Source organism: Amaranthus tricolor, chromosome 8 (genome assembly GCF_026212465.1).
Source record: "Amaranthus tricolor cultivar Red isolate AtriRed21 chromosome 8, ASM2621246v1, whole genome shotgun sequence".
Classification (NCBI taxonomy): domain Eukaryota; kingdom Viridiplantae; phylum Streptophyta; class Magnoliopsida; order Caryophyllales; family Amaranthaceae; genus Amaranthus; species Amaranthus tricolor.
In genome coordinates this window covers 26,706,543-26,720,942 of record NC_080054.1, presented here as the reverse complement: position 1 = coordinate 26,720,942, position 14,400 = coordinate 26,706,543, and the positions used below count along the sequence as shown (strand labels likewise).

The 14,400-nt window shown below is 33.0% G+C and overlaps 1 protein-coding gene and 1 long non-coding RNA gene across 4 annotated transcripts; both read right to left on the bottom strand.

Moving 5' to 3' along the window:
• Nucleotides 1-115: 115 nt before the first annotated feature.
• LOC130821188 (uncharacterized) lies at nt 116-9,452 on the bottom strand. The gene is made up of 14 exons (XM_057686873.1): nt 8,846-9,452; nt 8,205-8,324; nt 6,328-6,393; nt 6,146-6,247; nt 5,237-5,320; nt 5,037-5,155; nt 4,843-4,944; nt 4,237-4,353; nt 3,274-3,339; nt 3,062-3,128; nt 2,170-2,223; nt 1,992-2,081; nt 1,130-1,168; nt 116-440 (listed from the first exon to the last, which is right to left on the bottom strand). Exons 1-14 carry the CDS (start codon nt 8,915-8,917, stop codon nt 321-323), a joined length of 1,218 nt encoding a protein of 405 aa, XP_057542856.1. The 5' UTR covers nt 8,918-9,452; the 3' UTR covers nt 116-320.
• Nucleotides 9,453-10,378: 926 nt separating this feature from the next.
• On the bottom strand, nt 10,379-12,881 carry LOC130821186 (uncharacterized). 3 transcript variants are annotated; one of them, XR_009045305.1, is made up of 3 exons: nt 12,575-12,881; nt 11,644-11,721; nt 10,379-10,820 (listed from the first exon to the last, which is right to left on the bottom strand). It is a non-coding gene; the product is annotated as an uncharacterized LOC130821186 (long non-coding RNA). The 3 variants fall into 3 exon arrangements; XR_009045304.1 differs by having other exon boundaries at nt 10,379-11,721; XR_009045303.1 differs by lacking the exon at nt 11,644-11,721.
• Nucleotides 12,882-14,400: the final 1,519 nt, after the last annotated feature.

The window sequence follows — 14,400 nt, the reverse complement described above, 5'->3', positions numbered from 1 at the left end:
CCCGTTAGAAATTCCAAATCAACTAGGAAAGAAAATGTGTCACCCTCTTTAACAAAATTCATGCAATATATCTCTCTAGATAGTTGCCAATACACTACTTCAAGATAGAAATACCTTTAAAAAATAAAAATATTTAAAACTATACAAGCAAAAAGAATCCAACAAAATCTTACTTAATTGTTTTCTTTTACACATGACATGATCAAATAAAATAATATGTACAGTAATAAATCACGACCCAAGAAAGACGACGCAATACAAAAAATGTGTATATGTATATGCCTGTACATATGGCTGGCTTCTTGCAACTCAAAATTGACTTATAACTTACTTTGTTCTTCAGTTTTGTTGTATACATCAGTCCAACACTTTGCATTCTTCACTGCATCATTCCATCTTTCACTAAACATCTTCATTTCAATGAATGATTGTCTCCTCACCTATAATAATATAATCATTCTTATTAATATTATTTTTATTTGATTATCAGGAAATAATATATGAAGATAATAATATTTAATTTCAGTACAACTGCGTTAAGTATATTTGAGCACCAAGGTAGACTAGAGGAAAAAAAACTCTGTTCGCTTTAGCCGAGTGATTTAATCAGGGTTCCAATTCAATCTGTTTTTTCCTCTTAATAAGTTGGAAAAATTACTCAACGACCACCCTCCAAATCCCATTTACGTGGGAACCATTTCGTGGCGTTGGAGTAATAGAATGTTATATTTCTATGTTTTTGGCTAGAATATTTTACTCTTTTTGTGTTCCAATTGTTCCGATTCTAATTGGCGGAAGAACCTTATTTTTTTAGTTTGGGGCAACGGGGAAAAGGGGAACGAGAATTGATTTTCCTTCAGGTGATAAAAATTAAACCCCTATTCACGAGGGGGAGCTAAAACTTTCTTCCTAGACCAACCTATGAATATCGTTGAAGAACCTTAATTAGAAGTACTTATTTTCCTCTAAATTGATTCAATAGAAAATAAGTAAATTAAAGTTCGATAAAAAAAAAAAAGAAAGCCCTAAAAAGATTTGCACTTGGACAAAATGAAACTGGCAAATAGTTAAACAAAATCCTCCAAATGAACTTGATAACATATATCAATTAACGCAGCACAGAACTTACAGCAGATCGATTATCAACTCTTACGGGCTTTGATAACTCCTGCAAATCAATCGAATAGATAAAACACCTCGTTAGAAAGGATATTTCATATTGTGATCGGAATGGGGGATTTTAAATGAAAATATATCTACAAATTAAAAAATTCACGAAATTATGTAGCATTGAGTAAGAACAGATGAACATATCAGAATGTACAACAAATGTCAAAGCCTTGATTACAACAATAGAGTTGTCCTAAATAGGCTCTAGTAGAATGTTTAGTAACTAAATGAAGTGAAAAATTCAAAATAGTAGCAATATATGTCAAATAAGTTCAAATCCTTCATATCATTTTCCTCGGGTTCAAGGAGGAAGACTGAAGATGACCCGGAAAGTGGGAGCGGAAAAGAATATGAAAGATTTAGACCAGGGTCGTTCTTGACTATAGGCGAGGTAGGCATTTGCATAGAGCTCAAATTAAAAAGGGCTTTGATATCAGAAAATTTTGGTAAATGAAATACACTTAAAAAATTATGAAGTATATAACATGTCTACATTTATAACGACAATTATGATATGTAGAGTATGCCTATTATTTTTTCAAACACCCGTTATAGTTTAGAATCGATCCTCCATAGAGAGAGCCCATTTCTTTCAGTTTGCCAAGGATCCATAAAATGCCAAGAACGACACTAATTTAGACTACAGGTCGAGATGGTAGAAAATCGAAATGAATGGAAAAGAAAAATTCACATGGACGCCTACACTGACATTAATTTATTAATACATGTACCCGAGTTCAATCTTTTAGAATTAAGGCTTTGGCATTGTTGTAGTAGTTGTATAAGCAACAGCTCCTATCATAAATGTAAAGAACACCCACCTTGTTTTGGTCTATGACACCAAGTGTAGGTAGTCCAAGATGAGCTATGTATTCAGAATCCACTACACCAACATTTTTGGTTCTATCACCCTGAAAATAAGAACAAATGTAAAAATCAGCTAGCGGCACCGAAAACTGTAGTAGTTGAAGCTTTTAATAACAGCAAAAAAAGGATCACCTGTGCACAATAACCGAGTTGTCTATCCAAGCCCCAAGCATGTATCAGGTCATTCTGCATGACATAGAAATCAATTGTTTAGCTCAAAATCACAATTTCTAAGGCAGGGCAGCCAAATGACCCAGCCAAACATAGATGATAAGTACCTTAAAAGCAAAAAAATGAGAAAAAAAAAAAAAAAGAAATAATTAATCATTTGGCAACTAAATAAGGTTTCGGTCACAATCGCGAAATGGATCATGCGGTCAATCCGGCCTAATTTTCGGTCACGATAAATAAAATATCCTTGCGATACAATTGCAATGCGGTGATGCAACGAAAGATTGAATAAAATAAGCATTTTTATAAAAAAATACCCAAAATAAGCTTCAGAAAATTTTAATTCACAAAATAAGCGTCTTCATGTCTGAGCCTAAGATTAGGTTTGTTCGCTGTTAAAAACAGCGAATGATAGAAAAAACTTACTTTGTTAAAAGGCACAATGTCATAACTTAAAAAAAAAATCAACAAATAATTTATTCGTTGTTAGTCATAGCAAACAAACATAGTTTGTAATTTTTTTGTCCCTTCAAACGTTATGATATTGTCCCCCTTTGTTCATTGTTACTAACAGCAAATAAAGTAATTTTTTTCTATTGTTCGTTGTTAGTAACAGCGAACAAACCTGACTTTAGGCTCGGACAACAACACACTTATTTTAGGTATTTTTTTTTATAAAAATGCTTATTTTACCGTTTTATTTCGTGATGCAACCTTGTTATTGGACTATGCTAATGCATATAGAATCATCAACAAGACTTTCTAAAAACTTCTATTTATATGTTCACAGTAAATAGAAACAATCCCAAATGAAGCCAAGTTCGAATTGCATTTTTCGGTAAAAAGCCTGTACCTGGATCATGTACCACACACATTGCCAAGCCGATTTAGAGAAGACTGGTGCCATCATTTCTACCCAGCTGCATCAATAATTTTAAACAAGAATGAGTATAGAAACCCTAATTCCTAGTGCATAAATCAACAGAATCTTTACTATAAAGCACGAAAAATTCACAACCAAAACTGTATTCATATAAACCAAATTGCATAATTCAAGATGATTACCCTATGCATGGAGGGGCAGTGCTGTTTTCATCACATCTTCCACTTCCTTTTGATTTGTAATATCTTCTGCTCACTCAGAAAAAAGATGTGTAAAAAAAGTATCTAGGAATTGGTACCCAAAAAAGGGACGAAGTCAAGGAGGGAGAGAATGTCCGTTCAAAAGAAAAACAACTTTTTCGTACTTGTACTCCCAGGGCCGACCCTATGAGGGGGCGAGAGGACCCGTGCCCTGGGCCATCCCAAAAACTATACAAGCCTTACCAAAATTCATACTTATCTAATCTTGATATTCCTACTCTTCCACTTCTATATAATAATTAGGGGTCCATAATTGTCATCTTGCCCTGAGCCTCTCAAAACTCAGGGTCGGTCCTGTGTACTCCGAAGTCAGTACCTTATTGGCATAACAAAATCTTATGTTCAGCCAACAAAAAAGCGAGGGGCGGGACTGACCCTGAGTTTTGAAATTGTGAATTTAAGAGCGTGCGTGAGTCTCTTAGTTTTTTTTAGTCTGCTTGTAGTATGGTTACTTTTGTCTTCTTCGATGGTGATGTTTTTTGCTTGCAGGCTTTTCCTTTGCAAGTTCCTCATGTGCCATACTCGAGTTATGGGGCTCCCTTCGATCACAACTTCCTAGTCATGAGGGTATTGATCTGCCTTCATTCCCCATCTCCCCAGACCATGCATTAAGTGGGACTCATTGGGATGATGAATTTTAGAGCATGTCCTATTCACTTGATATCAGTAATCTTATACAACCATCTTTCCATATGTAAAACTATTAGCCCTCAACTGAACTTATCTTGCTCACAAAACCTATTGTGGTAATGAGAATAAAACTTGGTAGCCTAACTCATTGTCCGGAAAATATTTGAAATGAGGTAATAGAACAAATCTTTTACTGCTGGTCAGTTGCATTATAATTTATCACTAGATCATTTCATCAAACCTGGTATCCCATACCTATGTACTCTTCCATTTTTATTACGAGATGTGATTGGGTGGTGAACGACGGACTTAACAGGATCAAGAGCTGGTTGTGATATCTCTAGTCCTTCACTCTTAACGATGCTGATGTACCTGCGACAAATTTGTAAAATTAAATTCATTTTTATGTAAATTACCTGGGTCTGATAACAAACCGAGGGTCTCACTAGCCGCAACTTTGTTATATCTTTTGATAACGGTATGAGTTGCCGTTGTCCTTCACTCCCCAGACCCTGAACATAATTCCTATTAATAGGAATTTAGAGGTGTTCATTCGGGTCATCAGGTCAATTTCGGGTCAAGTGTTTCAGTCGATTCAAAATCAGGTTTTGTGTCCACATTTATTTTTACATAATTGTAAATTCATTATTAAGTCGGATCAAATTGGGTCCGGTTACAAAGTCGGATGAATATCAAGTCGTCGGGTCTGTTTAGGACACCTCTAAATGAGATACACCGGGTACGATCATGATGAAAGTTTGCAAACCAACAAAACTTTTGGAATTTCAAGATGCTAGTCAGAAGGGCGATCCGAAATACTACTCTAGAAAGTACTATCGAAAATTAAACGTGACAATTTACCTTTTCGGATCAAAATGTTCAACATCAAGGTCCTCGTCCCATAAGAATATATAGTCATACTCGGCCACTATATCGGGATGCAAGAAACGCTTGGCAAACCACCTACACCAAAACAAAATCCAATTCATTCCCATAGCAAACTTCCTAAACATCGCGTACACCATGATAAAGAACTTTATAGATCGGAAAATCACCATTTTGTTTGGTTCTTAGCGGAAATATGTATCACACGATCATTCCACTTGAGCTCACTCCATTTGTCGACAATGCCATCGTAATGGAAGAGCATGACAACAAAGTCGTACGAAAGAAACTGAATTGCATTACAAGGATTGATGATAAGCATAATGAATAAGCAGTGCGACAAAACTCGTCATATATCATAAGCTATCACCTTTTCGACGATTTTATTTACTATCCCCCGTTGCTTCATTCCTACTGCGATTGCCAACAAGTTTAAAGAAGGCTTCAAGTTCACCTGAAATAACCAAATGAAGCGAACACACTAAAAAACCGAAACATAAAAACATATCAGCCCGTCTTGTATGAGACCCTTTCACGGTGAGACGACCTCAAAACAAGAAGCCCATAAGCTAAAAGTTTCTATTATTGGGCTACTTATCCCAAATATGAGGCATGTCACACGGTGGGACCGTCTCATACAAGAATTTGTGAAAACATAATGGAAATCTTTAGTGCAACTAAATATTGTCTTAAAGTAAATTACTGATTAATTCAACAAATTCTACCAATTAATTATTTACGGTCTTGCATAACAAAAGGCATCATCCATCAAATTGTTGGAAAAAGAACTCAGATGTGATCCCACATCGAAGAATTAGAAAGAGGTTGACTACCATATAAGCTTGACGGTCTACTCCTCCTATTACCAATTGGTTTTAGAAGAAAACCTCATCAGGTTTATATGCAGCCAACTCTTCTCTTATGCCGGTCTTATTGTGTACAAGTCCGTTATCAAATTAATCACAAATAACATCTAATTTTGCTTATAAAGTATGCCTCGTGTCTGTTTCTCAGTTCGTTATCGAATGACATGGTTCAATAATGCAAAACTCGCATTTAGAACCAATAGTTTATTGCATACTACCTATGTTAATTGGACGTGAGTAATGATGCTGGATAGTGGATACTAGTACGTGTCCAAGTGTTGGATACATCTAAATATTCTATTTTATGCCTAAAATGAAGTGTGTGATTGTCAATCCAATGTCCGAGTATCAAGGATCGGACATGGGTACGTGAAGCAAAATAAAGAGTCCAAGTAATATAGCATACTACATACCTTGGTTAAGGAGGAATCCCATAAGGGTAGCATTTCCAGGTTGGATTTCTGGACAACAATTCCCTCAGGCAATGCTTCACTTCCTTGGGGCCTACATTGATTCTAAGATTCAACTAGATTAACATTTGAAATAATAGTTGAAAGATCTGGCATGCCAAAAAAAAAATACTCAATCAACTAACCTTACAAAAATTGGATTTTTGTTTATGTGCAGAACCCATCATTTCCATTGGCCATTTTGATATTCTCTGCAAAGAGTGATATAATCAGAAAGATTTAATCACAAGCTATTACAAAATAAGTGCACAATCAAACTACATATCATTGTTGATTCAAGTCTTTTGGGATTAGGGCTCTGACACCGTTGTCTTTGTGGTATAGTTGAAAGTTGAAACTCCATGTTATGTCGGTGAAAGCTATTCAGGAAAAAATCAGAATAGAAGGTGCTTCTAATATTTGCACAATATGAATTGTTGGGACAAAAGTAAGCTAGTAAGGCATCTTCCATTCTGAGGACTATTTCAGTTCGATTTTAACGGTCAAGGAATCAACTCATCCAAAAGTTAGTGGTAAGTTACGGCTGAAACGGCGGATGAGATTGAAAACTCAAAGCAAGTGTATTGGTCTTGGTATTAGGAAGTGCAAAGCTTGGAAATGCGGTGCATGCCCTCCTCATACACAGATCTAATTATTTCACTTAACGTAATGAGGAGTAGAGGAGATTCAAAGCTATGATCTTTCGTCATGCTTGCTTTTGATATCATATCAAGGAATCAAATTAACCAAAAGCTAAAACTGATAGTTTTAGCCCTAGGGCAGTGTCATTTACAAGCAAACATGATCCAAATTTTAGCTTGGAAAAGGCAAGCCGATGACTGATGAAATACCCAAAATCCCTACTTAGTGAAGGCGCATAAAGCTAAACTAGGTGCCACAACCGTATGGGTCTATTACCATATTAAGGCAATAGAAGTCTAATTTGCATTCTTCATTTATACCTCAAGTGCCCATGTAAGATCTTTGACACTTCATTTTAGGTCAAAATCATTGACATTCTTCAAAAAATAGAAGAGCTTGAAACTTGGACATGCACCCATATCCAACATGAGTACCCGAGTCCCATTAACATAGCTAACTGCTACTATACGATTTATCGAACAAACTGATGACATTCATGCATTCACAAACTTCTCACATAGAAATAGAACAGACAAACCACCAAAATCTAATTTTCATGGTTTATGCGTAAACACCATACCATAGCACATGTGAGCTCTAAACATGAACAACTATTGCATCCATCCTTAAGACAACTCACGGTCAAACACCTCACCTCAACAATTAGTCATCCACTCACATACCTATAAGAGCCAACTTCCGATTCAATCGCACCAGTGTGAACATTTCAACAAATTGACGAGCACGTGGCATAGCGCAAAAATACAAGCTCACAACCATGGAATCGGTCATGAATCGTGGTACGCCTTTTGCAATATCACATATAGATCGGCTTATATTTCGTCACAGTAAAATAAAAAAACCTTTAGGCAGGATATTTTACACTAGCTCATGGTAATTAATATTCAATACGATTAATCTCTCTGCCCCCACCTCCAAAGAACTAGGGTCTATCATAAGAGGGACTTGATGCTATAAACATTACAAATCAGAAAATTCCAATCTTTATGACCCAAAAATTAATTATCTTGAAGCAAATTTGCAAACAAAAGGACAACTATATAGACAGGGCCGTTCCTGGGGTAGTTTTTAGGAGCAACCGCCCAGGGTCTAACTCATGACGGGCTCAATTTGAGTAGATCCTTATTATTTAAAATCAGTTTTTTGATTAAATTTTTGTATCTTATCATTATATGATCTTAAATTCGTATATTTAAGTTGGAGAAAAAAAACCAGAAATTTTACTTATACAAGAACCCAGTTTTTCTTTTTCGCCTAGGGCCCGAATATTGTCAGAAACAGCACTGTATATAGAGTACTTCTACAATACACTTAATGAAAAACAAAGAGATTTTAAAGGCTAAAGGGTACAGAATCTAACTTCTCTGTAATCTTTGGCAACTAAAGCAGTTCCAATGAAGTAAGTGAAGCAAATTAGAGACACTCCTATCAAAATTCTGTACATATACAACCTGTTCTTTGTATCTGAGAAAGCATTTACCTGAGAAGAAAGAAAATTCTTCATTACTTATACAAACAGAAATTTTACTAATAATTCGATAAAAAAAATTAAAAATTATCCATTCTCATCCAAAAACTTAATTAATAGTAGTATAAAGTAAACTACAATTCTCCTCTCAAACAATAAATAAATAAATAAACTACCCTTTTCATTTTTTTCAAATTAAATCGAAAATAAACTTGCCCTTTTCATTTTACTCAAAAAAAAATTACCCTTTTCATTTTTTATCCAAAAATAACTTGCCCTTTTCATTTTACTCCAAAAAAATTGCCCTTTTCATTTAAATCCAAAATAAAATTTACCCTTTTCATTGTACTCCAAAATAAAATTGCCCTTTTCAGATTAATCCAAAAAAAATTCCTTTTCATTTTCATGGAAACAATTGCCAAATCTCTAAACAAAAAAAAAAAATCAAAACTTGAATTTCGACAGTTACCCACATAAAATCAATCAATAAAGAAAAAAAAGTAGCAGGAGTAAAAGTGGAAAAAGAAACTTACAGAAAAAGGGGAAGCCATGGATGAAGTTGAAGAAGTTGAAGAGACATGGAGTTGAAAAAACACCATAATCATGAAAGTCTAACGCCTTTTATGATGTAAGTAGACAGAAAGAGGAAGAAAAGGCAGGCTAAAAAAGTAAAGAATAAGAATAATGGGAATTATGATTATAAAGGCAAACAGAAAATAGCCGTAGTTGACAAGCAATATGATGATACTTCTTCTTCTTCTTCCTCTGGCTGTTCAATGGCAGAAGAAACGAATACGGATACGGATATGGATATCTGGGTATGGATACGTACGGGTATCAGGGTAGAAATTTGAATTTTGAGTTTTTGATTATTTAGATCAAATAATTAAACTACTTTTAAGTGGGTTGAAAGACTTGAAAGGGTTAGGTGATAATCTAATTTTGTACTGTTTAATTTGATTGAGATAAAACTCCATAAATGTGTTGGTAAATAAATAACTAAAATAAAGAAACAGTTATGTGCTTTAATGTTTATAATAATAATAATAATAATGGTGATAGTGATTGGTGTGTTGTGGTGTGTGGAAGAAGAGGGGAACGGCGTGGGGCATTGGAGTGACTAATCATGTCACCTTCAAATTTTGACTATTTTTTCAAACCAATTTATTATTATTGACGGTTATAAGAGATTTTGAGGCGATAGCTTATCAATGAAATAAAATATATTAACGAAGTAATGACTTAAGACACGTGTCGCTTTTTTATTAAAAAATATTTCGCCGTTTCTCTAATGTTGACATGAAAACTTTTAATAATTGACTTGATATTTAATGAACTAATTAACTCATTGAAAATATAATATTTTTTAATTGACTATAAATATATTTCTTATATTAACCTATAATTATTTTTATCCCAAATTTTAAATAAAATTAAAGTTTACTTCATTAAAAAGTGATCCAACCATATAAAGACTAAAATAAAATAATTTAATTTTCTATTAACATATGCACAATCTTAAGTCTTAAGCTCAAAATTTATATTATATTTTATTCAGTTTATATATTTTATAATTCTTTTAAAAATGTTTTATAATCATACATGATAATTACATCAAAATATAATATATTGATAAAAAAACATCTAAAATATTTCAATGATGCAATCATAAAAAAAGAATATTTTTTTTCATAATAAACAAAGTATTCTATCAATAAAATAATTTAAATATAATAATAAAGTAACAACATAGGACACGTTTCTCATTAAAAATTTCCCGTCTTTTTTCTATTGTTGATATGAAAAATTTTAATAATTGACTCGATATTTAAGAAAACAATTAACTCATTGAAAATATAATATTTTTTGATTGAGTATAAATATACTTATTTATATAAACCTATAATTTTTATAACTCAAATCTTAAATAAAATAAAAGTTTGCTTCAGTAACGTAACACCCCTGAATTTTCATCCCCTTAAACAAAACCAAAATCGTGAAGGACGGGCGGACATTCGGATGTAACATAAAAAGAAAAAGAAAAGGATTTAAATAAATGTTAGAGATTAACTTAAAAAGGTGAGTGAGTGGAAATTTCAAAAGCATCTCTGCTGAAATTGAAGATATAACATAGATCGATAAATGGAGTAATTCAACTAAACAAATCGAAGATATCAAAGCCCTCCAAAAGGTGTCACGGCGAGATGAACTATCGTCGGCTCATCAATTCTCTAATTCCAACACGGATCGTGGTTCCAACGTTAACGTATACAAAAGAATTATTCTTACGATCATACATCCAGAAAAACTACGCAACGGACTATAAATTCACAAGGAATCACATGGCTCAAAAAAAAAGTAATTATACAACTCAAAACTTAACAAGTAATATAAGAGCTACAACGTCAGGATAATCGTATAGTAATTGCTATAACCGTACTCCACTGTTTCCCCAAAGCCAAGCAAAAGAAGCTCTTATACCTGTTATGCCAAGCTATGATCCTCCTGCTGCTCAACATAATGACCAAAGTCAAATGTATCATAGCAGGAACATCATAGAAAGTCATGAACAAACACATACACATCAGTAATCAATGAATTTATAACAATTAGAATCATATAACAAGGGAATAGACGATGACATAGCACAGCAATACGAATCTACTCATCTGACTAAACACTTATATTTAACCATGGTTTCTCTTCAACTACTAATCCCTCAAAGCATATTCAAAGGTAGTGGATCTTTTCTCTATTCATGGCATAGTGACACGGCCAAGGGCGTTATCGGTCACCCGGCGCCCATGGCAAAGTATGAGCTCATATCCCCTCCAGCTAACCCTCTCAGGTCTTACCTTCAGGAAAACCAACACACTAGGGTACCAATCCAGTGAAGAGGCCACCATATTAGGGTTTGCAAGGCCCGCATGGTAACACCTCGGTCAAGGGGCGGTATTGGCCACTCGGCGACAAATGACAAAAGTATGCTCATACCCCCCTTACGGTGATCCCGTCGGATCTCACCTAGGAGACTACTAAATCAACCGGACATAATCCAGTTGAGTCACGCCAACTAATCATAATCAATGCTTAATAACTAGGAAATCACTTCGATACCACACACAACCATGATGCGTTCTCTACTATTTAGGAGTTTGTTCTCATAGTCTCCTAATGCTTTCATTCTACTTGCCTATATCACTATTATGATTATTCGATAGCAGAATTTACTTTCTGGCGTTCTATAATTCTAATACGATGCATATAACCACGAAATATTGATAATACTATGAAACAATGAATATGATAGTTAATTACTGCGTGTACGCACCTGTAAGCGTCACTGCACGACCAAAACTTACAAAAGTCACCCAACTAAGATTCTACTTTCCTCTTATAAACTGGGAACCTATACAAGTTAGGAACAGAACTAATAAGTTCTCTTAACTACTTTGTCATGCCAACTAAATACTAAAGTAACCACTATCATCCATTCAACATGAGTTTTCGATACTCTAGCACGCACACAACTCATTCAATACAAGTCTTTTCATCAATTTAAAAGTAAAAGTATATGTGAATATTTCTTCACATCAACAAGTTTGGAGTATATCGGTTCGCATTATCCAAAAATAACTAATCACAACTAAGCCTTAGAACTTTAATATAACACTAATATAACGATAAGACAAATCTTAGAGTTATCGAATCACAATATTATTTGTTACTTTCTCCAAAGCTAGAAAGAACTATGATCAAACATCACGACAAGTAACTTTAACAACCTTCTACAAAAAGTTGGTATTATTCTCATGGCCTTAATAAAATTATGCATTATGACTTCAATAACAACCTAATAAGAGTACTTGTAATTCACAACAACCAACCCACAACAATCAACCCACAACAATTAGCAACTACTATTCTCAATTTAACCACCAAAAATCACTCTCATAGCCAACTACAATCATCACATTACTAATTATTACAACAACAATCAATCGACTAAGTCTCAAAACAACTTTAAGTTTATTCAATCAATCATCACACCACCAAAATATAGCATAAAACACGCATTATTAGTAATTTCATCTCTAAATCAGACCCTAATTATTTCATATTCAAAGATAATACCTTTTAACTATTACCCATACTCAAATTCAATGAAACTAATATACAATCAACACACAACTCATAAATATGGTAGATTCTAATTAGAAAAAAAATAAATTAATCAATTAGAAAAGTGAGAGATTTCTTACAAGGGGTGGAACTAGGAAATGGGTCAAGGGGTTGGTGGTTCTTGTGGTGGTGATGCGAGGCCGTGTGGGATGGTGGAGACCACCACAAGGCTGCTGTCTTGCTGGCGGCACACAGGGGCAGCCGGCTGCTGGTGGGGAGAAGAACACGCAGCTTGTTATGCTGCTGCCTGGGGCTGCTCGTGGAAGGGGGGAGGTGTCTGCCGGTGGCTGTGGTGCAAGGGGCAGCCGTGAGTGAGGGCTGCGGCGCAAGGGACAGCCGTGAGTGAGGGAGAAAGGAGTTAGGGAAGCTGATTTTTTTTTCTGAAAATGAGGGAGCAATGGGTGTTTACTACTTAAAATCCTAATATTTTTTTATTTTATTTTATTTTATTTTATTTATTTATTTATTTATTTATTTATTTATTTATTTATTTCTACATTACTTTCTTAAAGTACCTAACGAAGAAAGCTCACTTATGTATGCTCACTTATGTATGCTCACAAGTTCTAATAAATAAAATGATTTTGATTCGAACCTCTTTATTTTTAGTAATGTCAAATTTATTTTTAATATAAGTATGTTAAATTCGTATATAAAAGAAATTTATTAAAACTAATTCAAAAATAATTAAATAAAATTGTAAAATCTTTAAAAGTTATTAAAATATTAAATAATTACGTCATTAAAAACTCGCCAATTAAGAAGTCATCCAACCATAAAACGACAAAATACAATAATTTAATTTTCTATTATTTTATGCACAATCTTAAGTTTTAAGCTCAAAATTTATATTACATTTTATATTCAGTTTATATATTTTATTATTCTTTTAAAAATATTTTATAATCATATATGATAAAATACTACAAATGAAATAAAAATATAATATATTGATGAAAAATCTAAAATCTATTTATGATAGGACCATAAAAAAAAGAATATTTTTTTATAATAAACAAAGTATTCTATTACATGTTATAATTGTAGTAATTAAAATTAAGTAAAAACTATTGACAGACTTTTTTGAACTTGTTTGGGTGATTTCATCAATATAATATAGCTTTACGATAATCACTTTGATAAGATTTTATTGATTGATGGAAAATTTTTGTCTATTTTTTCACATATATGTTTTAATATAATTATATAATAAATTATTTCTTCGCATTGTCAATTGTATAATTATAATAAATACAAAGATTAAAAGATTAAGTTTATGTTGTAAATGAATTAATTTTATAAATTAATATTAATATATTCATATAAGTAAACATTCATTACATCCGTGTTTTACACGGGAATCTATCAATGAAGTAAAATATGTTAATGAAGAAACGACTTGAGACATGTATCATACTGTCATTAAAATTTTTCTCGCCTTTCTTCTATCATTAGCAGGGAAGATTTTTTATATTTGACTTATAATATTTAAGGAAACAATTAACTCATTAAAACATGTAGTATTTGTTGATTAACTATAACTATATGTGATGATATACTGAAATACTATATTTCCTTACATAAACCAAAGAAAGAATATACATGAAAATCTTTATTTGTCTTAATTATTAATAATTACTAAGAGTATATATTTTAATATTGTTGTTTAATAAATTATTTATTCACTTTGATAATGATAATATCATAACAAATACAAAGATTTAATAATTAAGTTTATGTTATAAATGAATTAATTTTATATTATAATATCATTGTTCATATCAGTAAATATTTATAGCATTCGTGTTTTACACGGGAAATCTATCTAGTATGCTAATAATTATGTTAGTTGGGCTTAGAGGTGTTAATTCGGGTCGGTTTAAAATCAAGTTTTGTGTTCATGTTG

Coding starts and splice junctions, on each gene's coding strand:
- LOC130821188 (XM_057686873.1), bottom strand. CDS start 8,917: ATGATTATGGTGTTTTTTCAACTCCATGTCTCTTCAACTTCTTCAACT. Junction 2,082..2,169: donor AACTCGGTTATTGTGCACAG/GTGATCCTTTTT, acceptor TCTTATTTTCAG/GGTGATAGAACCAAAAATGT. Junction 441..1,129: donor GAGTTGATAATCGATCTGCT/GTAAGTTCTGTG, acceptor ATATTATTATAG/GTGAGGAGACAATCATTCAT.